General features: G+C 40.8%; 1 protein-coding gene across 2 annotated transcripts; it reads left to right on the forward strand.

Moving 5' to 3' along the window:
• The first annotated feature begins 11 nt into the window (after window positions 1–11).
• Pdcl2 (phosducin like 2) lies at window positions 12–21,783 on the forward strand. 2 transcript variants are annotated; one of them, XM_048415329.2, is made up of 6 exons: window positions 15–150; window positions 9,249–9,369; window positions 9,966–10,056; window positions 14,022–14,165; window positions 16,614–16,822; window positions 21,605–21,783. In XM_048415329.2, exons 1-6 carry the CDS (start codon window positions 145–147, stop codon window positions 21,754–21,756), a joined length of 723 nt encoding a protein of 240 aa, XP_048271286.2. In that variant the 5' UTR covers window positions 15–144; the 3' UTR covers window positions 21,757–21,783. The 2 variants fall into 2 exon arrangements, with proteins under 2 accessions (XP_085547890.1, XP_048271286.2); XM_085691764.1 differs by lacking the exon at window positions 14,022–14,165 and having other exon boundaries at window positions 12–150.
• Window positions 21,784–22,078: the final 295 nt, after the last annotated feature.

Consider the following 22,078-nt stretch of genomic DNA (forward strand, 5'->3'; position numbering starts at 1 on the left):
CCGTTGCACATGCGCAGTAGGTTCTGTTACTCTCGCCCCGACCCTAGGGCGTTAGAAACTGCTAGCCAGAGCTGACTGGCTACCTATGCCAGTCTGGAGGAAGTCCGAGACCTTGAGCCCTAGTGAGGGGCATAAAAGAACATCATGCAGGTGAGGGTCAGGTCTGTGGGTGACCTTGGAGTCCTGAGTGGAATAAGCCGGCTAGTTCCAAGCTGAGGGGCGTGAATGGAGTGGTGTGGGCCATCCCGGGGTTACGTTCTATTAAGTGCTGTTTTGTGCATCTCCTGTCTAGTTTTAAGAGAACTCCAGTTTTCAATATTCATGACTCCCATGTGAGGCTGAAGGAGACACTCAATTTTCAGTATTGCCTTTTACCTCCGAGTCCTGGAAATCCAAATGCTGTGATATTTTTGAATTAAGGAGTAGCATTGGCCCAAGTGGATTCAGTTTAACTGTCCTCTGTTTACTTACTTTTAAAAGGAGGTAGGGGAGTGCACCCATTGGCCTGTAAGATGGCTCAGTGGATTAAGGTGCTTGCTGCCAAGCCTGAATACCTGAGTTCGATCCCTGGGATCCACACGGTGGGAAGTGAGACCCAACTCCTGCTGGTTGTCTTCTCTCACACATACACACACACACACACACACACACACACACACACACACACACACACACAGAGAGAGAGAGAGAGAGAGAGAGAGAGAGGGAGAGAGAGAGAGAGAGAGAGAGAGAGAGAGAGAGAGAGAGATTTAAATTTGTAAATAGAGAAAGTTAAATTATAGCTATACATTTCAAGACTTTGGGTCTCGGTAATTTCACAAGGTGGTGGGTTTTTTTATTTGCGAGTTCTTTATAATAAATTTTAATTTAGTTAAAGAGCATCCTCCTTTGTTCTCTCCCTCCCTCCCTTGCTCCTTCCCTTTTCTCCTTTCTCAGAAAAATCCGCACTTTCTGATGTAAAAAAGCCTTCTTGTACTTGCTCCCCAGTGAAGTCCATTGGGATTTTCTTGGTTTATCATACTTACTTTGGGCAGTTTTGTGGAACATACAATTTATTAAGCTATTTTAAGGATAATTTGTCTGTAATCAAATCCTTTCACGTTAGACGGTTGTTAGTAAGTGTATTTGTACCATTAGCCTGTCTCTGCAGTCTGTCCCGCTCTGCAGTCTGTCTGTCCGGCTCTGCGGTCTGTCTGTCCCGCTCTGCAGTCTGTCTGTCCCGCCCTGCAGTCTGTCTGTCTGTCCCACTCTGCTGTCTGTCTGTCCTGCTCTGCAGTCTGTCTGTCCCGCTCTGCAGCATTGGCTTTTCAGGAATTCCACTGAAGTGAAACCAACAGAAAACAGCAGCACATTGACCTCTCTTTGCCCTTACTGTTGTTTTCCGCTGATTTATTCAACAGCCAGTTCTTAGACTTTAAACATGGACCTGTCCTATAAGAGCATATCTGAGAGAATAATAAAGGTAACCACACCACGGCAAAACACTAATACCATTTGTGGAAAGAGATTGCGGCCCCTATTTCTGTTAGATACCATTTCATACATAATTGTCAAAGTCACGGGAAGGGACAGTCGAACATTTACATTAAGTAGCATTGCAATGAAGTCCTGGGTGAGTTAAATAAGAACAATTGAGAAGTTTGACTGATTATATAAGAATATATTATTGTGTCTCTTGAGAAGAGTGTTTATCAAGAAAAACTCAAGTCAGATTCAGTTCGGTGTATAAGGACTGTTCTTTGAAATCAACAACACACAACTTGTAGGTAACCCAAGAGAGCGAGCCAAAGAAATATCCAATGCAACAGCCAAGAATTGGCTACGATTCCTATTCTTTCCAGTCATCTATTTTAAGAAGTTTAGCAATGCTAAAGGAAAGAAAGCACCAAGGGACTGTGAAGTGCAGAGAGTGTTCTATAAGCGTGATATGGCTCTGGGCATGAAAGCGCTTCGCTGGCTGACCCCAGTGATGCAGGGCTCACGACCTGAGAGAGATCCCAAGACCCATAGAAAGATAATGTACTCCACATGTATGTCACGGGACATGTGATCCACACAGCTGAGAGACAGAGAGAGACAGAGACTGAGAACAAAATTTCAAGAAAAAATATAATTACTAGAACTGGTAGTAACATCTGGCTACATTACAATCCAGTTCTCCTACTGAATAAAAATAGAAACATCAGGAGTGGGAACTGCAGATGAAACTTCTAGAATGTCTTCTAAGAGAATCAAGTGAACCCCTGAGAGTGTCGGAGAGGTGACGTGCTAGGAAAATGGAAACCAGGAGAAACGATGGTAGGAGACCAGAGGTTTTCACCCCAAACCTCTCGGGCATGAGAAGTATTTTCAGCAAATACAAGAGAAGCTCTGAAAACAGAGAAATCATTCTTTTGAAGGAGAAATTGACATCCAAAAAGAAATCTCCAACTTGAGGAATCAGTTTTCGTGTGTGTAGAACAGAAAGCTGATTCAAATTCACAATGGGATGTTACCTGTAAAGAGGATCCCGGCATAGACAGGTGTGAACCAAGTGCCCCTGCTTTGTAGCCTCCCCTAGAACTCGCCTCCTTGGCAACTTTCTCTGTTTCAGCTGAACATAGTAAGTAAACTTGGGTTTGAGACCACCGTTTGGTATTTCCTCATTCCCTATTGCAAAATACATATTAACAACCGTCTGTTTGTCTGTACTATATTCCAGAAGTTCCTCCGTGCTACGAACTCAGACGGGTGTGTGTTGGAGCAGTAAATCCCCCACCCACCCTGTTTTTCAATCTCCAAAGCCAATTTTAGCATGAAAGTGATACAATTTGCATTTTGTTCTTGGGTACAATTGCACAGGGACTAAGAACTAAAGAGTATGGTGTGCCCAAGGGTGGGAGACAACCAGGAGGGAGAGTAGGACCACTGCCTAGAGAAATTCAGGGACGGTCACCTTGTGCTTAGTGGTCAGGAATCCAACCTGCCCCTCAGGCAGTCTTGGCCCATGGCAGCTTTCCCACGAATTCACAACAACATTGTTGTAGAGGAAGACTTTCTTGTGTTCGGTCTTAACAAATTGCCACAGTGAAATTTCCAAGAGAGCAAGCAGAAGCCAAGCAACAGTGTAGAGCTCACAAAGAACAAGGGCGACACAATCCTAACCAGTGAAACAACCTGCAGAGAGTTCCGGTGTTAGAATGGACAGAAGCCAGTTATGAAAACAATTGTGCTTATTGTATTCCAAAAATGTCTACAGGAAGTAGTTGAAGACCATAAAATTTTACAAAGATATGTCTATGTACTAACAATAAAAAACTTCCATTTATCATAACATCAGAAAAATAGAACACAAAGGATTAAACTAATGAAGTCGAAGACTTACATGAACAGAACTATAAAACAGTGCTGGGAAGTATTGGAGACGACAGAAAGTGGAAATATCCAAATATCCCATATTTATGCATGGGGACACGGACTGTTTCCTGGGTTTGAAGCTTGGAAACAAATACTTGCCTTCATTAAGAGGAAAAGGTATACAATTAGTTAAAGAAGAGTAATGAGTTTGTTAATAACTTGGAATAAAATAGAAATGATATATATTCACAATCTGTCTCTGCCCCACCTGTCATAATGCTACGAGATAATATAAAAGCTAAGAAATAAATATCGACATGTAGACTCAGTTGTGTGTCTGAGTCACAGTGGCTGTTCTCCTGGGAGATGTCTTTCTCTGGCCCTTGGGCTCCCTGGGTTCCCCCCTTTTGTTCCTATCATGTTGTCTTCTTCAGGAATCCAATTGCAGGATCCTTGTTAGATCACAGATGTCAAAAGATCAATACTACTTCCAGAAATCTATAGATTCAATTTGTTTTGTCAATTTCTTGAAATTATTTTTGCAGGAACAGAAAAATACACCTTAGACTATACGTGAAATCTCAAGGGTCCTCAAGGTAGCCTCAAAAAGAGTAAGAACACTGGAGAGCCCTGAAAGGATGATAAGGCTGGGTGTGCGTCAGCATGACTGTGCTTCGTTAGGTTCTGCTCTTTGTTTGTAAATGCCCAAAATGGTTGTCTTCATAGTATGTATTTTTTCCAAGTAAAAAATGCTGATATTCAGGCATGGTGACTGGTAGGCCAGCTCAGGTGGTAGAGTGAGTCTCTGTCTGTCTGTCTGTCTATATATGGTGGTCAAAAACCTGAATAGACAGCATGGGCTTAGGGGAAAACCAAAGCTGTTGTTCTGCTAAAGGAACATAGCAGCAAAATGACTCCTGACAACGTTCTGCTAGACTCATAGATCCGTGTCTTGCTCAGTCATTATCAGAGAAGCTTCCTCTTGCCTCAATGGGAACAAACGCAGAGACACAGAACTGGACAATGTGCAGAGAGTGGGAGACCTTGAAATACTCAGTACTAAGTAGAATGTCTTCATCAAACCATCCCTTCATGGTTCTGGGAAGAGGAGACGGACAGATTATAAAAGCCAGAGGTAATGGAAGATACCAAGGAGATAGTGTCTTCCAGACACAGCAGGACTGATGGACATATGAACGCACAGAATCTGTGGCAGCATGCACACGGTCTGCATGGGTCCAAGCCAGAAGGGGTTCCATTGCTGAGAAGAGGAGCTCCCATCCCTAACTAATCCATTGGTGTCTCAGTGGGTATATGAGACACACTGAAAGGCAGGCCCTATTCCCAGTAGTGGATAATCAACACAAAACAAACTCAGTGAAATTTTGGAGATGATTTTGTCTCATATTGCTTTGTTCAGGCCTTTCTAAAAAACCTTATTGGTCTTTTGCTGATATATTATGATTCCTGATTTTGTAGTTTTTATGGGTTTTATTTTTGTGTATTTGTTTCTTTTTCTCATACTTTTAATTCTGGTTTTGTTGCTTGCTTATTTGTTTTCTAAAGATGTGACATTGGATGGGTTGGAGGAATCTGAAAGGATTTGAGGGAGAGGAACCCATAACCATAATATATTGTATGAAAGAAACAATAACTTCCAATTAAAAAATAAAAAGTAAGGGGCTGGAGAGATGGCTCAGTGGTTAAGAGCACCTACAGCTCTTCCACCTACAGCATTCTGGGTTTGGTTCCCAGAATGCCTATCAGGAGGCTCACAACCACGTGTGACTCCAGCTTCAGGGAATCTAATGGCTCTGTGCCTGTGAGCATCACATGCAGATGCTGCACATAGATTCACAAGGCACATACACACAAATTAAAATAATCGATCTTGAAGCCAAAAGATAAAATGACTTTAGCACACTCTGCGTAGGTCCACAAGCTCTACTCAGGTTGTGTCCTCTGGATTGAAACTTGGGTGCCTCTCATTCTTCTGTCATGGACCCCAACACCAGACTCATTAAAAACATGGCACTCATTGAAAGCATTGCCCATCAGAAATTCGTGCAAAAATGATCCTGAGAGGCAAAAGATACGCATATTATGGGTAAAAAAACAATATTTTCTTCAAAAACTATGAAATTGAGAAAAACTGATAGGACCTTGATACATGTCATTTATTCTCTGTATTTTTAGTGTCTGAAAAACTCTAAATGGATAATTTGAAAAGCCACGGAGAAAAGAAATGTTACACACTGGGGAATGACTAATTTCCCAGCTCATGTAGGACTGTAAACTGTAAGGTGAAATAAATTCTTTCCTTCCCAAGTTGCTTGTGATCCTCATGCTTATCATATCAATAGAAACCTAATTAGGACAGAAAACATGTATGTATGTGCACTGTGTGGATGCCAGTGCCCCTGATAGTCAGAATAGAACACTAAATCCTTTGCAACTGGAGTTAGAGATGGTTGTGAGCCAACATGTGGGTGCTTGGACCCTTACCTAGGTCCTCTGCAGGAGCAACAAGTGTACTTAAATGCTAAACTGTGTCTTCAGCTCCATTTTCTGAAATTTTAAGCTGGTATTTAATAAATAATAATTTCTAACATGTCAGAAAAGCATCATTGCTTTTGACATTGAACTAAAACATTTTTGCAATAAAATAATAAAACTCATAAAAAGTCAAGTAGAACTTGTGAAAACTAAAATTATCGATGAATGAGCTTTTTATTTTTAATGTCAGTAAAATAGGAATAAAAAATATTAAGAAGGGGTGGAGGAATATTTGGAGAGAAATTTTCTGCTGTGGGATAATCTTTTTGTACACTGTGAAGATGTATCTGTTTTACCTCCTCTGTCTAAGGTACCTTTTGATTAGTTTAATAAAGAGCTGAACAGCCAAAAGCTAGGCAGGAGAGGATAGGCAGGACTTCCGGGAAGAGATAGGAACTCTAAGAAAAACCTGAGAGGCAGGGATTTGCAAGTGAGACTCAAAGGAAATTGGATGTAAAGTGCTGAGGAAAGGTAATGAGCCACTTGGCAGAAAAAGATTAAGATGAATGGATTAATTTAAGGTATAAGAGCTAGTTAGGAACAAGCCTAAGCTTCGGTCAAATGCTCATACTTAATAAGGAACCTCCATATCATTATTGGGGAGCTGGTGGTCCAAAGAACGACTTGCTACAAATTTCTAGAATTGTTAAAAGATACCATTCCACAACTGCAGAACTCCCAGTGAGCCCATACAAGACTAGTGAGATGCAGACCTGGTGGGGAGCAGTAGACAAAATCTTACAATTCTTGAATCTGTACACCTCAAAATAGAAATCAGTTCACCTGATAGTCTGGAACACAGACAACACACATTTGGACATTAAGCAATGTGGGTTCACTGTATAGTCATCAGTATATTTTGTGTGACTTTCAAGTTTACTTTCTTCATATTTTACATCCATGGTCTAATTAATTTTAGAATTTATTTATTATTGTTGTATTATACTGTGTACATGATGTGGGTGGGCACATTACCACAGTGGAGGTCAGAGGGCAACCCTATGCAGTGAGTTCTCTCTTTCTACCTTTATGCAAGGTCTGGATCCTGACTCAGGTCACCAGGCTTGTGTGACAGTGCCTTTATGTTGGAGGGAGAAGCTGCTTGTTTGGTTCCTGGCCACTTACCCCCAAAATAACCACACAGAAACTGTATTATTTAAATCACTACTTGGCCCATTAGTTCAAGCTTCTTTGGTATAGGAGGTCCTTCTGTATTTGTGTGCTTTCATTGGTTGAATAAAGAAACTGCCTTGACCTGTTGATAGGGCAGCAATTAGGTAGGCAGAGTAGACAGAACTAGATACTGGGAAGAAGGGCAGACAGAAAGTCACCATGGAGCCAACCACCAGGTAAGACATGCTGAATCTTTCCTGGTAAGTCACGACCTCGTGGTGAAATACAGATTATTAAAAATCAGTTAAATCAAGATGTGAGAGTTAGCCAAGAAGAAGCTAGAAATAATGGGCCAGGCAGTGATTTAATTAATACAATTTCTATGTGGTTATTTTGGGGGTTAAGCTAGCCAGGCGGCGGGACATGGCCCACTCCACCTACTACACTTCTCATTGGCTAACTCTTACATATTAATTTAACCCATTTCTATTAATCTGTGTATTGCCACATGGCTGTGGCTTAGCAGCTAAAGTTCCAGTGTCTGTCTCCAGCAGGGCTACATGACTTCTCCCTGACTCAGTCCTTCTTTCTCCCAGCATACAGCCTAGCTTTTTCCACCTAGTTCTGTTCTGCCCTTGCCATAGACTCAAAGCAGTTCTTTATTCATTAACCAATCAAAGCAATACATAGACAGAAGGACCTCCCACACCATTTCCCCTTTTCTGTTTAAACAAAAAGGAAGGCTTTGACTTTAACATAGTAAAATTACATATAACAAAACAGGTATCAAGCAAGAATTACAGTTATAATATTTATATTTACTTTGTGTTTTATCATAACTAAGGAAAACTATTCTTCAACTCCATCAAAAACTCCAGAAGGATATAATATTACCTAAGTAAGGAGAAAATGATTTGTAAGCAACTTTCAAAATTCTAGAATTGACAGAGAAATCTCACTGCCTGGACAGTCACCCAAAGTTCTTTTGTACCATTAAGGCATCCATCTTCAGCCTACAGTATCTCAGTGCCACATTTTTCTGTGTCCTGCAAACTGTCATGCAGACTCTTTCATGAAGCAGGAACCACGAAGGATCATCTCACCTTTAGGCAAGCTTAGCAGTCATTTCTCTGCAGGTCCTGCATGTCCAGTTCACTGGCAGTTTGTCAAGCAGTCTAGGCAATAGCAGTTTCTTGCCAAATGGTCAACCGATTCCATGAGGAGCCTCTTCAATGCCCATCATCCTCTTGAAGTAGCTTGGTGCTGCCTGGAGCAGATGTATCTCACTGTCATGAAAAGTCTTAAGTTCTTAAACTTTTAAAATGACATACTTTGAAAATCTCTGAAATACTTAAAGAATACCTATCTATCTGAAATATATCTCTATACATCTAGAAAATCTAACTAACATGACTACAATCTTGACTATTATAGATGATTATCTATTAACCTATATTTCTTAATTATACATTACATTTTAAAATGAGCTGCACAAACAATACCTTAATCAAGAGCAGAAATATACATATAGCAAAATTGACCTTAAATTTGTATCAATAAATAAGATCTATACCAATGCAAATCTCTATAGCACTCCCCCTTTAAATGTAAACAAACATTTATAGACAATATTTGGGAACATGGGAATAATTCTGTCCAAACTTTTTTCTGCTGTTTATTGGGCAAAGTAATGTTTTGGGGTGTTCATGGCGACCTTTCAGGGGATCTTGGTGCATCAAACCACATTAGCCTGGAGTGAATCCACAGGTTCTCATCCTCTGTGGGAACAACAGAAGAACCTCTTTTCCAAAGCAATATGTCCTTAGACACAAATTCTGAAGTCGATACCTTTATAATATACATGCTGCTTTAGCTTCGCAGCCTATACAATGAAATGTCTCTCTGTATGTAGCTCTTTCACAGTCAAAAATTCAAAGAAAACGCAATAATATACATAATCCAGATTCTCTGTGATTCATCTTTATGTAGCTTGTTTTTATCTGATAAGCCTTCTGATCAGCCCCTAAGTTGATCTTCTTATAAACCTCTCTATAATACTGAGGATAGATGTGTCCTGTTAATTCAAATATGCAGTCCCACTCTTGGTGGGAGAAGTAGGTTTGTTCTTCAAACCTTAGCTGTAAAGTCCATAGACAGCTTTGTATTTGGACATGCCACCCCTCGTTCAATTTTATCAGCACTTTTTACAGTGTAAAATCTATTAGATTGTCTTTTGTGTGTAGGATCCAAATGAAGATACAGAATGGAATGAAATATTAAGAAATTTTGGCATTCTTCCTCCAAAAGAAGAACCAAAAGATGAAATTGAAGAGATGGTGCTACGCTTACAGAAGGAGGCAATGGGTACAGTGTGCATTTGGTGGGCTGCATGGAGGGGGTAATGCAGTGAAGGCGGTAAAAATGCACTTCGTGACACAGGAGAGGGGACTAGACATTGTTTAATATAAACTCTACCTGTCCTCTCAAAATTAGGAAAGTGCCACCTAAAATGTTTGATTTGTGTGTTGAAAAGCACATGCCAGTTAATAAAAGTGCTGAAATATATGTATAAGACACAGTGAGATTTCTTTTATCATATGCCTCTACTTTGAAATTACCTTCTCTTTTGTTCATTCAATATAGGATCTTATTCATTAATATTTCCATGTACTTGGAGAAAACCTAAATTTATGGGTTCTATTTAATTTTCCAATCTTTGCTTGCAAGTGTCCTGTCAGTTCTATGAACTTTGAGGAGATCAAAAATGCTAATATTACAATTTTTGTAACATGTAACCATGTTTTAGCTGTTTGCTACAAGTTTGTTAAAGATATTGTTGATTTCTATTACCTAAGCTGTTAGGGTTATCGATTTTTTGTTTGTTTATTTTGTTTTCTAGAAGTTGACTATAAAGTAGAAATCATGTTCAGACCATTAGATGATCTGAATTTTTGTTTTAGTTAAACCGTATGAGAAGATGACCCTTGCACAGTTGAAAGAAGCTGAGGACGAATTTGATGAAGAAGACATAAAAGCTATTGAAATATATAGGTACAGTATTGTGTTACTGTGGGATTGCTACTTGAGAAACTGGCTTGTTAAATCTCACTAAGAACCTGTTTTATGCCATAACTTGATTTTCTCTCGCTCTTTCAAGATTCTGCCTTTGTCTTTTGACAATTTAACTCTGCTGTGTTGTAATGTGGGTATCTTTGGGTTTGTCCTATTTGAAGTGTATCTGATATATTGTGTCTTTAATTTACATCGATCATTAATTCTATAAATGTTCTCTTTTCTTGTATCTGCTGCTTTTGGGCTCCCAAAATGCTATGTTGAGCTGCTGGACAGTGATCTGTAGGCCCTTTAGTCCTTGTTCACTTTCTGCACTTTTTTTTTTTAAATCTGTGCTTCTGGGTTAATAGTAGCAATAGTCCTACTGTTCAATTTTCTGATTCATTCTTTTGGTTGCTTGGATTTGTGAAACCCTCCAGTATGGTCTTCATTTTAATCCATTTTCTTTTCGATTCTCCTGGAGTGTTGCACTTGTAATATGAAAGTTGTAGGATTTTTTTTTCTCTCATGGGCTTGAATATTTGAACGTTTGGTCTCCATTTGGCAGTAATGTTTGGAGAAGTAGTACAGCCTCAGTGGGAGGACTACATCACTCACCATTGGGGAAGACTATATCACTCACCATGGGGAGGACTACATCACTCACCGTGGGAAGGACTACATCAGCATGGGGAGGACTACATCACTCACCGTGGGGTGGACTATGTCACTCACACAGGGAGAACTACATTACCGTGGGGAGGACCACATCACCGTGGGGAGGACTACATCACTCACCGTGGGGTGGCTTTGAGAGTTCATGGCCTTGCCCTGCTTCCAGTTTGCTCTCTCTGCCGTTATGCTTGCAGTTGAGGGTGTGGTCTCTCAACTTCTTGCTCTGGCTGCCGTGCCTATCTGCCGCCACACTTATGCAGCATGATGGACTCTTGTCTCTCTGGAACCATAAGCCATTCGGAGATTATCTAAACTCTTCCTTCCACAAGTTGCCTTGGGCATTGTAGCTACTCTGAATACCAAATATATGAACTTTGAAAATACCATCAGAGAAAGAAATAAATCAGAAAAGGCTGTATAAGTAGAACAGACTGCTAGATGCCAGATCTTGGAATGAACAAGTAGGAGGTAACTGCAAATAGATACAGTATTTATTTGTGCCAATCAAAAAGTTCAGTGGTGCTGGAGAGGTTGCTCAGTGGTTAAGAACACTGACTGATCTTCCAGAGGATCTGGTTTCCTAGCCTGCACATGGAGGCCCACAACCCTCTCCAGTTTCAGGGGAGCTGACCCTTCTTTTGTCTTCCATGGTCTTCCATGAGGACCAGGAATGCAAGTGGTATACAGATAAACATGCAGGCAGAAGACCCATACACATAAATAAAATAAAAATAAATTTTGAAAGTGTTTTGAATTGTATCATGGTAATGGTCCCTTAACGTTTTGCTCCATCTCCTATACTCCCCCGGGCAGCTCTTTCTCAGGCAGTGACTGTGACCTGGGTACTTTAGGACCAGATCACCTTAGGATCCTGAACCTCCTCCCACGTGAGTCAGGGATCTGTGTGGAAGACAGCACAGGACACTTTAGGACTGAGAGCTGGAGATGGATGCACCACTCTCACCTCTCTCTGTTAACATCTACTCTCACAAGGAAGCCGGCAAATGTGATTTTCCTGCAAGTCACCAACGAGGAATCTATAATGATAATTAGGTTCTAGCAAAGCCTCGGGTTAAGATAAAGAAGTGAAAAATATCTTATTCATGAAATTAGAGACAAAAATGCCATCTGGTAGGTAACCAGGTATGAAATAGCAAGTGAATTGAACCCTGTAGCTAAAAGGGAAAAGAAAATCTAAACGTCACCCTGAATGTATCTGCAGTCTGTTTTTGTGGCACATACACTAGACTGTCTTCCTTAATATGCGTTCCTTTCTCTGGACGCGTGTTACGGTGACACAGAAGGTAGGAGCTAAAGCTACTTTTTCCCCCAAACTCCATTGCAATAAGGATAGCAAATGCGTTTCAGGTTCTGCTAACACACTCACAGAATATTTGGGTTCAAAGCTGTATTAATGGAGCTTTAAAACAGTGGTTAAAAAAATAGCCTAAAGCATTCACTTAAGTGGTCTGAGCCTAGAATTTGCGTCATAATTCTGGAGCCATTGTTCTGGCAGCACTTTCTCATCCTCAGATTGTTGCTAGGGAGACTGGTTCCTAGTGCCAGCGGTTGTTATTGTGCCTCTCTGGGTCTCAGAGTAATGTAATATGTGGGCCAACAACTGGAATCCAGATTCCCCAGTTTCTGGATTGCGGCAAAGATGCCTTGGCAGACCAGTTTTGCAGTGTTGTTCTGGGAGTCATTCCTGGTGGCTCAGCCTAGAGCCTGCTCTTTCCGCCTTTTCAGAAAGTCTGCAAAGCACTTAATTTCCCAGATTAAGTTCCTTTCTGCTTAAAATAGCTGGAGGGTTTTCTGTCTATGTACAGAGTCACAGTTGATTTGATTGCTAAGAGAAAGCTGCAGGCCACTCAACAGAGTCTTCCTGGTGGCAGGATTATCCCGTGCTAACCTTTCCAGTGAACTAGGGAGGGAAAATGAGTGGGAAGAGAGAAGCTGATAGTTGTACCACTAAGAAGGTGCCTAGTGGTAGACCTAGCTCTGCATTATTATTCTCTTTGGATTCCATTGTGTTTGACTCCATTGTTACGTAAAGTGAGTCTTCATCTGGCATGCTTCACGTATGAAAAGAGGCCAATGTGTTCCAAAGTGTGCGCAGGAGTTTTTGTTGACATTGCTACAAGTATGATCAGGAGGTGGGTGCCCTTGAACAGTTACCATTCTCAGGGGCAGGGGCAGGGGCAGGGGCAGGGGCAGGGGCAGGGGCAGGGGCAGGGGCAGGGGCATAACCTGACACATGGTCCCACAGAGGGAAGCACCTGAATAGGTCAGGATCAAAAGCAGCAAGGGAAAAATCTTTGACACAGTCTTGCTGTGGTTTCTGTACGAAAGAACATGCAAGGTGGGGTAAAGAGGCTTATGATTGGCTAGTTTGAATCATTTTGGTGGGCTCTGGGTTAGATCTGTTGTTAGTTATCTGGTACCAGGTTCTGGGATGACTAGGGCAGGGAGCCTTGTAAGAAAAAAATAACAACCACAGGAAAAAAGATGATTGAAACCAGGCGTGGTGGTGCATGCCCAAAGCCCCAGACACTTGGGAGCTGAGCTGGGAGGACAGTCTGAGCCCAGGAGTGTGAGACCAATCTCAGGGACAGAGCTAATCCTGCCTCAGAAACTAAGAGCAAATAAAAATGACCAAGGATGTGCTTTCAGAGTTGGCTGCCTTGCATCTGAAGAATGTGCTGTTTGGCGAGTGTTTGTTCTTTCTCAGAACCAACCAGTTCTGAAATGAGTATTCCTTAGAGGATTAGCAATGTTCTAGATGCCAGAACATCAAGAATGCAGGAAATGAGGACCACTGAGATGACTCAGTGGGTAGAGGTGCCTTCTGCCAAGCCCCATGACCTGAATTTGTCCCCTGGAACCCACCTGCTGGAAGGGGAGAATCAACTCCTACAAGATGTTCTCTGATCTCCACACATGTGCAATAGCATACACAGGTATGCACATATACCCTTGTTCATATGCACACAGGCACACGCGTGCATATATGCATATGCTAAAGTGTTCAGTTCCCAGATCCCCCCATCAAATGGCTCACAACTGCCTGGAACTCCACTGCCAGGGAATCCAAAGCCTTTTGGTCTCCTTAGGCACATGCAAGCACCTGGAACAAATAAACTCATAGACACGCACATACAGAGAGTAAGAGACAGAGACAGAGAGATGAGACAGAAAGAGAAACAGACTGAGAGACACAGAGAGATAAATAATAAATAAATACATAATAAATAAAAGAATATAATACTTATCTAACATTTTTTTTCAATTAGAGAAAAACGGTTACAGGAATGGAAAGCACTTAAGAAGAAACAAAAATTTGGGGAATTGAGAGAAATTTCTGGAAATCAGTATGTGAATGAAGTTACAAATGCAGAAAAAGATTTGTGGGTTGTAATTCATCTGTACAGATCAAGGTAATTATTACCACAGTATTTCAGACTGTTGGTGCCATGATGCTTTAAAAACGCTCCTAGCTTTAGGGTCTGTGATGCCTACAATGAGGAGTATTTAAAAGAAAGGAACACATATTACGCATGAATACATTATAGAATTTTTATCTTTAGGGATTAAATTAAGTATACTAAAATATTTTCATTTCCAATCTGAAGAATGCAACATTTGTTAGAAAAGAGGTGACTGGTAACTAAACCTCCTATTTATCCCCCCAACACCCCACTAAGCTGACCTCAAACTCAGCCAAGGATGGCCTTGAACTACCGATCCTTCTCCCACACCCAACATTCTGAAATAACTGTGCACCATCCCATGAGTTTTATGATGTGTTGGGGACCCAGCCCAGGACTTCATGCATGTTAGACAAGCACCAGCGGAGCTCCGTTCCCAGGATCTTGTAGGCTTAGAAAACTGTGGGTTTTCTAAATCTTGTAAATCTTTCTAAATCTTGATGGTTTCCTGGCCCCCCAAATTTCCTTAGCTTCCTGAGTCTTGTGGTTCTCCAGCTTCCCTCCCTCCAGGGGGAAATGTTTCAGCCCTGAGGAAATCACTACACAGACAGTTCTCATCCTGGCGTTGGCTTAGAAAAGAAAAGAAAAAGTTTCTTAGGTTGGGAAAGTAGACAGACTTGAGTGAGGTATTGTAGATGAACTGTGCAATATAAACAAAGGTTCAGAAGTCCAAAGTATCACAATACTTCCGGAGTTTGGAGTATTAGATCTGCCTCAGTCATACAGTGTGATGTAGTGTCAGGCAGACTACTACGCTGGACAGGAAAGCGGTGTCTGCATTATGAAGACCTTCTGGAAGGACATGAAGGAGTTCGGATTCTATGCCAGTGAGGAGGAACCACTGGAGTTTCCTGAGCTTGGGCAATGTGGACAATCTGACTTATTTCCATGAGGGTTTTATGATGACCCTTCCATGAGGGGTATATCACAACCTTCCTGAGGGTTCTATAATGACAGTTCCATGAGGTAACTATGATGATCCTTCCATGAGGTAACTATGATGATCCTTCCATGAGGTAACTATGATGATCCTTCCATGAGGTAACTATGATGACACTTCCATGTTGTGTTCCCTTTGTAAGTAGGGCCAAGGATAGATATGAGTAACAAATCTGGGAACAGATTTATGGTAACTTAATGTAGCTCAGATAAGGAGCCAGTGAAGTGATGGCCAAAGAGTGGAGATTGCAATTTAAAAAGGAGGTAGAGTTGATATGACTTGATACTAACTAGACATTGTAGAGAGATTTTTGATGTAGGTCAATTTAAGAAATATCAAAAAAATATCAGTTTGTTTTCCTCCTTTTGGACATGGAGTTGGATAAAGAAGAGAAATGAAATCTACTAGCTGCTTTAAATTTAACATGGAGACAAAAGAGGGAAGTCAGAGAGGTCAAAAGGAAGTTAACAGAACATGGCATCACAGAAACCAAAAGAGAGCATCCCAAGAACAGAGGCAACAGAAATGCAAGAGGGCAGCTTTTGTTGTCAGTTTCTCTCTCTCTCTCTCTCTCTCTCTCTCTCTCTCTCTCTCTCACACACACACACACACACACACACACACACACACACACACGCACCTTTTCATCTTGGTTATGACTACAAGGAAAGAAAATGGTTATTAGAAAGAGATGTGAAGTTATGAGATATTCTTTTAAAAAAAAACAAGATTTTGAGCTTTAATATGTTTATGTAAAGCGGAGAAATTCTTTGGAAAAGGGAAAGTGATAACACAGGAGAGAGAAACGGAATAAAACCAAGAGGTGTGGGGAAAAGTGGAGGTGTGTGGGTGTAGGGTGGCCGGAAGTCAGCCCTGAGCTCACATGCTGAGCTCAGAGTGGGAGACTAGGAGGAAGGGAAGGATGGGAGAGTGGGGGGGGGGGGGGGTCGGGGGGCGGGGGCGGGACTTCGGCGACGAATGGAGCAGGAAGAATGGGAAGTTTGGGATTCTGATTTCAATCAGCTTCAAATCTTAGATGAGAAATAATTCTGGATACTGGGATCCGGGATGTGGAAGACTGTGGGTGAAGTTTCTTAGGGACAAGAAAGCCAAAGAAGTCTGAGATAACACACTCTGCATGTGAGCACCTGTGTAATTGGACTGAAAGAGTTGGGTCTCTTTACTTCAGCTCAGGACTGCCCCACATTACCTAGACACACCTGTTTTTTGTTTCTGTTCCTATTTCTTCCACCTAGGATGCTAAGTGATTAAAGAAATGCTAAGTAGAATGTAGTTCACTTAAATTAGGATGTAAATTCCCAGGGTACCAGCATCATTCCTAGGGTACAAATATGCGTAAATTTTGCCATAGATATTCCTTTACTTTACTAGACTAAGGGGAACAATCCACATTTGAAATACTCTGAATACCTTCTTTTATACACTCTCTTTTTTAGCGTCCCCATGTGCTTGTTGGTTAACCAGCATCTTAGCCTCCTAGCAAGAAAGTTCCCAGAAACTAAATTCCTTAAAGCCATCGTGAATAGCTGCATTGAACACTACCATGACAACTGTTTACCAACAATTTTCGTTTATAAAAATGGCCAGATAGAAGGAAAATTCATTGGAATTATAGAATGTGGAGGGATAAATCTCAAGCTAGAAGGTAATGATGTTATTTTTTAATGTTTATAAAGTAACAACTAAAAAGCTCTCCAGAGGAACAAGTATGAAAGTTTATTTTTTTGAAACAAAATTTCTTCCTTAATTTTCTTCTCTTTTTAAGTTTTTGAAAATTATTTTAGCATGTGTGTGTTTATCTGTGTGTATGTGTGTGTGTGTGTGTGTGTGTGTGTGTGTGTGTCCCTGTGCCAATGTGCGTGTCTGGTGCACCTGGAAGCCAGGAACAGGTGCTGCATCCCCTGGAACCGGAGTTACAGGAACTCATGATCTGCCACGTGGGACTGGGATCTGTCTCTCTCCAGCCCCCATTCAGTTCCCTTTTAAAATACCGCCAGATCAGGTTTCCTGTCAGCATGCTTAGAATATCATAATACTTTTTGCCTAAAATTCTTAATGCGTCTGTGTAAAATAACTTTTAAAATGCAAACCATCTCGTTCAGAATCCAGTCTGCTTCCTCACCTCTGTTTCTCAGCCCTGGGTGGTGCCTGCCTTAGTCGGACTGGGCTTAGTCACCGGAGACCCCGGACAGAGCTTTGTGCTCACACTGTCTCCTGTAGTCTCTACCTTTACCTTCCAGTCCAAACCCTGTTCCTAAGGTTCTCCTCGTTTCCATTTATCCTACCGTGTGTTCCTGGACTGATTAAGCCTCTGTTTTGTGAAGCTGAGATTCTTTAGCATCATCGCGTTAGATTATGCGGTCCAGTGACACTGATATTCACATTGCGGTGTTGCTGTAGCCTGCATCCTTATCCACAGCTCTTACCATCTCGTATGGTGAAACTCTGGACCCATTAGACAGCAACCTTCCATTACCCTCTCTGCCACCTCTGGAAGCCACCAAGATGTTTTCTGTCTTTATGAAATTGATGATTTTAGACACATCATGAAGTAGGATAATACATTTTTCTTTTCTCATTGTGCCTGATATCACTCAGCATTACATTATCAAAACTCATCCTTTGGTTTCCTTTCTGAAGTCTGAACAGTGTCTAACAGGCCACACTGCAGGCATACTTCCTTCTTCAGTCAACACTTACATTGCTTTTGCCTTTTGATTGTTATGAATGATGCTGTGGAAACATGGATGTACAAATCATCTCTACAAATAATAAATCCAGAATTATATTGCTAGGTCATATGGCTATTCTATATTTATGTTTTGAGGGACTGGGTCATTTACTTGTACTTTAGCCATAATGTGTATGTGAGCATACATATATGGATTTTAGTGCGTGCACACACAGAGAAATGTAAGGAATGATTGTATTTAAAATTGAAACTATTCAGTAAATTGCAGTATAGCATCCTCAACCTTGTTTTTTAAGCTTAACAATAATTTTCCAAATTTCTTCCTTTTATATCTGATTTAATAACTTTAAATATTATCAATCTTTCATTAAATACCCCTTAATTTATGTGCTTGTCACTTTCTTTCTGAGAGAAAGTGAGCTGATTGCCATTTTCTAATGACAATTTTTCTGTCATCCTTGTGCCATTTGTGAAAAATCTCTTTGTCTTTTCCACTTTTTAACTCCACTAGGAAGGTACCTGTGATGTTGTCAACTTGATAAAAGTTAGAATCACCCGAGAGGTGGACTTTGGGCTGTCTAAGGGGGAATTACCTTTATCATGTTGAGTAAGGTGGGGAGCCCCATGTACTGTGGGTAGTACCACTCCCTAGGCAGAGGGTGCTGCAGTAGGAGTGGAGAAAGTCCACTGAGCTTGTACGCATGTATTCACTGCTCTCCCCTGACTGCAGACATAATGGACTATAACTTGGAACTGTGAGCGAATAGACCCTTTCTCCCTTAAGTTTCATTTGCCAGAGTGTTTTTTATCACAGCAACAGGAAAATAAACTAAGGCTCTACCAATGATGCTGTTGATTTCTCCTCTTATCAGCCCTGTGAGAGAGCTCTCATTACCCACATCTCTATTAGCTCTTAGAATTGTTTTGCTGCTGTGATTTTAATGTTGTCTTTCTGGGTTTGGCAATATTGGGAGTTGAGCCCAGGGCAGGGCCTTATGCACACTAGACGAGCGCTCTACCCTCGTCTATGGTGTCACTACAGAATACCCTGTCACTCTTTAAATCTGGAGGGCCAGTGGGATTGGCATTCTTTCGTAGATGTTGGTCATTCGGTGTCTTCCCTTTGCTTTGCTCATTTTTCAGTGTGTTCTTTCAGTGGATTGCAGAAGTCTGTGAAGTTCTGTCCACTGCTTCAATGGCATTGCACACAGGTTCTTGGCAGCTCACCACTTCAAATTTCCTTTCTCTGAGTACATGTATTATCTGTGATGGAGCCAGCTCTCCACCACTGGGCTGCACTTCCAGGCCAACACTGCTGCTTTCTTTTTTTCTTGATACAGAGTCTGGCTTCAAACTCTTAGGCTCAAATAATCTTCCTTTCGCATCTCAAGTAGCTGAGGCTCTAGGTATGCATACCTGGGTCTAGTTTCATTTTAATTGTCAGGCAAAAATTATATTAGCAGAGTTAAACTTACTAATCTTTTTTAAAATTTACTAATCTTTTAAAATTATATTTACAATGCTTCCCTTTAAAAATAGATTATTTTTATTTTATTTTTGCTTAGGTCTTAAATAACATTGTAATGAATAAAGAAGGGATCTAAGTTTTATCTGTTGCCCTACTGCCATTTACTGAAACTTCATTTCCCACTGTTTTTAAACTTATTTTTAAACTACCAAGTATGTAAAATATGAACTTTTACAATCTTAGTCATTTTCCTTATCTTATTCTACACATTTCTTTTTGAGATGGGATCTTGCCCAGCTGGCCTTGAACTTGTAGTCCTCCTGCTTCAGCATCCCTGGCCGCAGAAGCATAGATACGTGCGTCCCGCCTTGCAACTTCCTTCCTTTTTGAGGCTAGATGGACAGTCAGGGTTCTTCTGTCTTTGATCTGTAATAAATGCTGCTACCAAGAAAGTGAGTGTGCAGACACCTGCTGCAGTTCCTGTCTCCATCCGTCTGCCAACACCCAGAACTGCAGTTGCCAGAGCATACAGTAATTCATAAGTTATTTTAGGAATCGCCATACAGTTTTTTATAGCTGTTATACCACATCACACTCTTCCCGACGGTGTTCAAGGCTCCCATGTTCTCTTTGACCCTTTCAGCACTGGTCTCTGCTGTAATTTTTACATGCACCAATTTATTTCTGAGGTCTCCGCTGTGTTTTTTATCACTGTATTAATAGAACACTGAAGTTTAGTGTTATGTTTTAGTAACATATATTTTTTTTTAGAAAGTTCTCCCATTAACAGTCTAAATTATTTTCAGGTATTTTGATGTATGTCTCTTCCCAATAGTCCGCTATTTTTTAAATACCGAGTTTTAATCTTTATGAACTACTCAGTTATTCACCCTGTACCAGAGATTTGTTTAGTTAGGGATTTTACTTTGTGCATGTCCGTCCGATCCCCAAGGAATAATGGGATCTTGTCAGTTTGGTTATGACCCAAATACGTTCCTTGTTACTTGACTTCTTGCTTATCTTGTAAGCATTTCTGCCCAGCCCTCAGCTACTGACTGTCCTTAGTTAAGGTTTCTGTTGCTGTGAAGAGACACCACGGTCACTGCAGCTCTATAAAGAAAAACATCTAATGAGCTGGCTTTACATTTGCAGGGGTTCAGTCCATTATCAAAATGGTGGCATGCAGGCAGATATGGTGCTAAAGTGGAGACTCCCACATTTTGAACTGTAGGCAACAGGAAATGGGAAAGGGGAAAAGGGAAGCTTGAGCAAAGAAGACCTCAAAGCCCGCCTCCACAGTGACGCACTTCCTCCAACAAGGCTGTCCCTCCTAATTGTGCCATTCCCTTTGTGGGCCACCACATGCTCCAAAGATCCAATTTTGATTTTCCTGGTAATCTCCATTGCTTTTGTCTTCCTATTTTTACCAAGATCTTTTATTATATCTCTTATTTGGGTGGAATTTGTGACAGTTCTGTTTCAGCTTCCCAGATGCTAGGATTACAGCACAAAGCACCACATCTGACTTATTAGCTTCTTGGTATACACTTTTGATCTTCTTATTTTTAGTCATTTTAAGATGAACATTTTACCCATTTCCTCTGTTAAGGATAACTTTACCCAATGTAATTCTGATAGTGTAACACTTTATCATTGAGGTTAAGATGATCTTCACTTCCACACTATTAATTTTTACATTTGGTCTATTGTTTGTGTGTGGGTGTCTATGTGTGTATGCATAATGGCATGCCAGAGTGTGTATGTTGTGTGTATGTGTGTGTATACTGTCATGGCATAGTGTGATTGGTGTGTGTATCTATGTGTGTGTGTGTGTGTGTACTGGAACGCAATAATTACATAGTGTATGTGTGTGTGTGTGTCTGTGTGTGTACTGGCATGCCATAGTGTGCAAGTTGAGCATGTATACTGGCATGGCATAGTGTGATTAGTGTGTATGTGTGTGTACTGGCATGCCACAGTGTGCATGGTGTGTGTGTGTGTGTGTGTGTAACAGCATGCAATAGTGTGCACGTGGTCACAGGATAACATTAGAAGTCAATCCTTCCCTCGTGTGGGTCTCAGGGATCAATCTTGTGTTGTCTGGCAGACTTGGTTGTGAGCACCTTTGTCTGGTGAGCCCTCTCACCAGCCTCAATTTCCATGGTAATTTTTAGCAAAGTCAACTTCTGTTTCATGTAGATGAGAGATTTATCTCCATTTCCCCAAGATTTTTATCCAGTTTGATGATGGGTTTTTATCTATTGTAGAACTTGAATGGAAACTGTCAGAAGTTGGCGCAATACAGACTGACTTGGAAGAAAACCCCAAAAAAGGCATTGCAGATATGATGGTGTCTTCAATTCGAAACATTTCCATTTATGACAGTGACAGCTCCAACAGTGATAATGATGCCAAGTAGAACTAGTTAATAAATAACTTCAACGTATATATATTGAATGTTTTATTTTCTATTGACTTTATAATCAGATAAAAATGTATAGACCTTATTTTCATTTTTATGTAAGAATTAGAGCCTACATGTCAATTGAAAAGTTTTCAGGTGTTTAAGAATATTGTCTCTTGAAAACAGGACCTTTTACTCCTTAGTATTTTTCTGTGACTTACTTTTTTCTGACGCCTGTTGAACAAAACCAGCAAATACCGTAAGTCTTTTGTATTGCATAATCACTTCCAAAAAGACCCATGGAAGAAAATAAATTTAACTTTATAAATAAAATTAA

The sequence above is a fragment of the Myodes glareolus genome, chromosome 8 (genome assembly GCF_982192425.1).
Source record: "Myodes glareolus chromosome 8, mMyoGla1.1, whole genome shotgun sequence".
In the NCBI taxonomy this organism is placed as follows: domain Eukaryota; kingdom Metazoa; phylum Chordata; class Mammalia; order Rodentia; family Cricetidae; genus Myodes; species Myodes glareolus.

Excerpts from the sequence above, each read along its gene's own strand:
- Pdcl2 (XM_048415329.2), top strand. Across the intron at positions 9,370-9,965 it reads CTTACAGAAGGAGGCAATGG|TTAAACCGTATGAGAAGATG; the intron begins GTACAGTGTGCA and ends TTTTTGTTTTAG. Across the intron at positions 14,166-16,613 it reads ATTCATCTGTACAGATCAAG|CGTCCCCATGTGCTTGTTGG; the intron begins GTAATTATTACC and ends TCTCTTTTTTAG.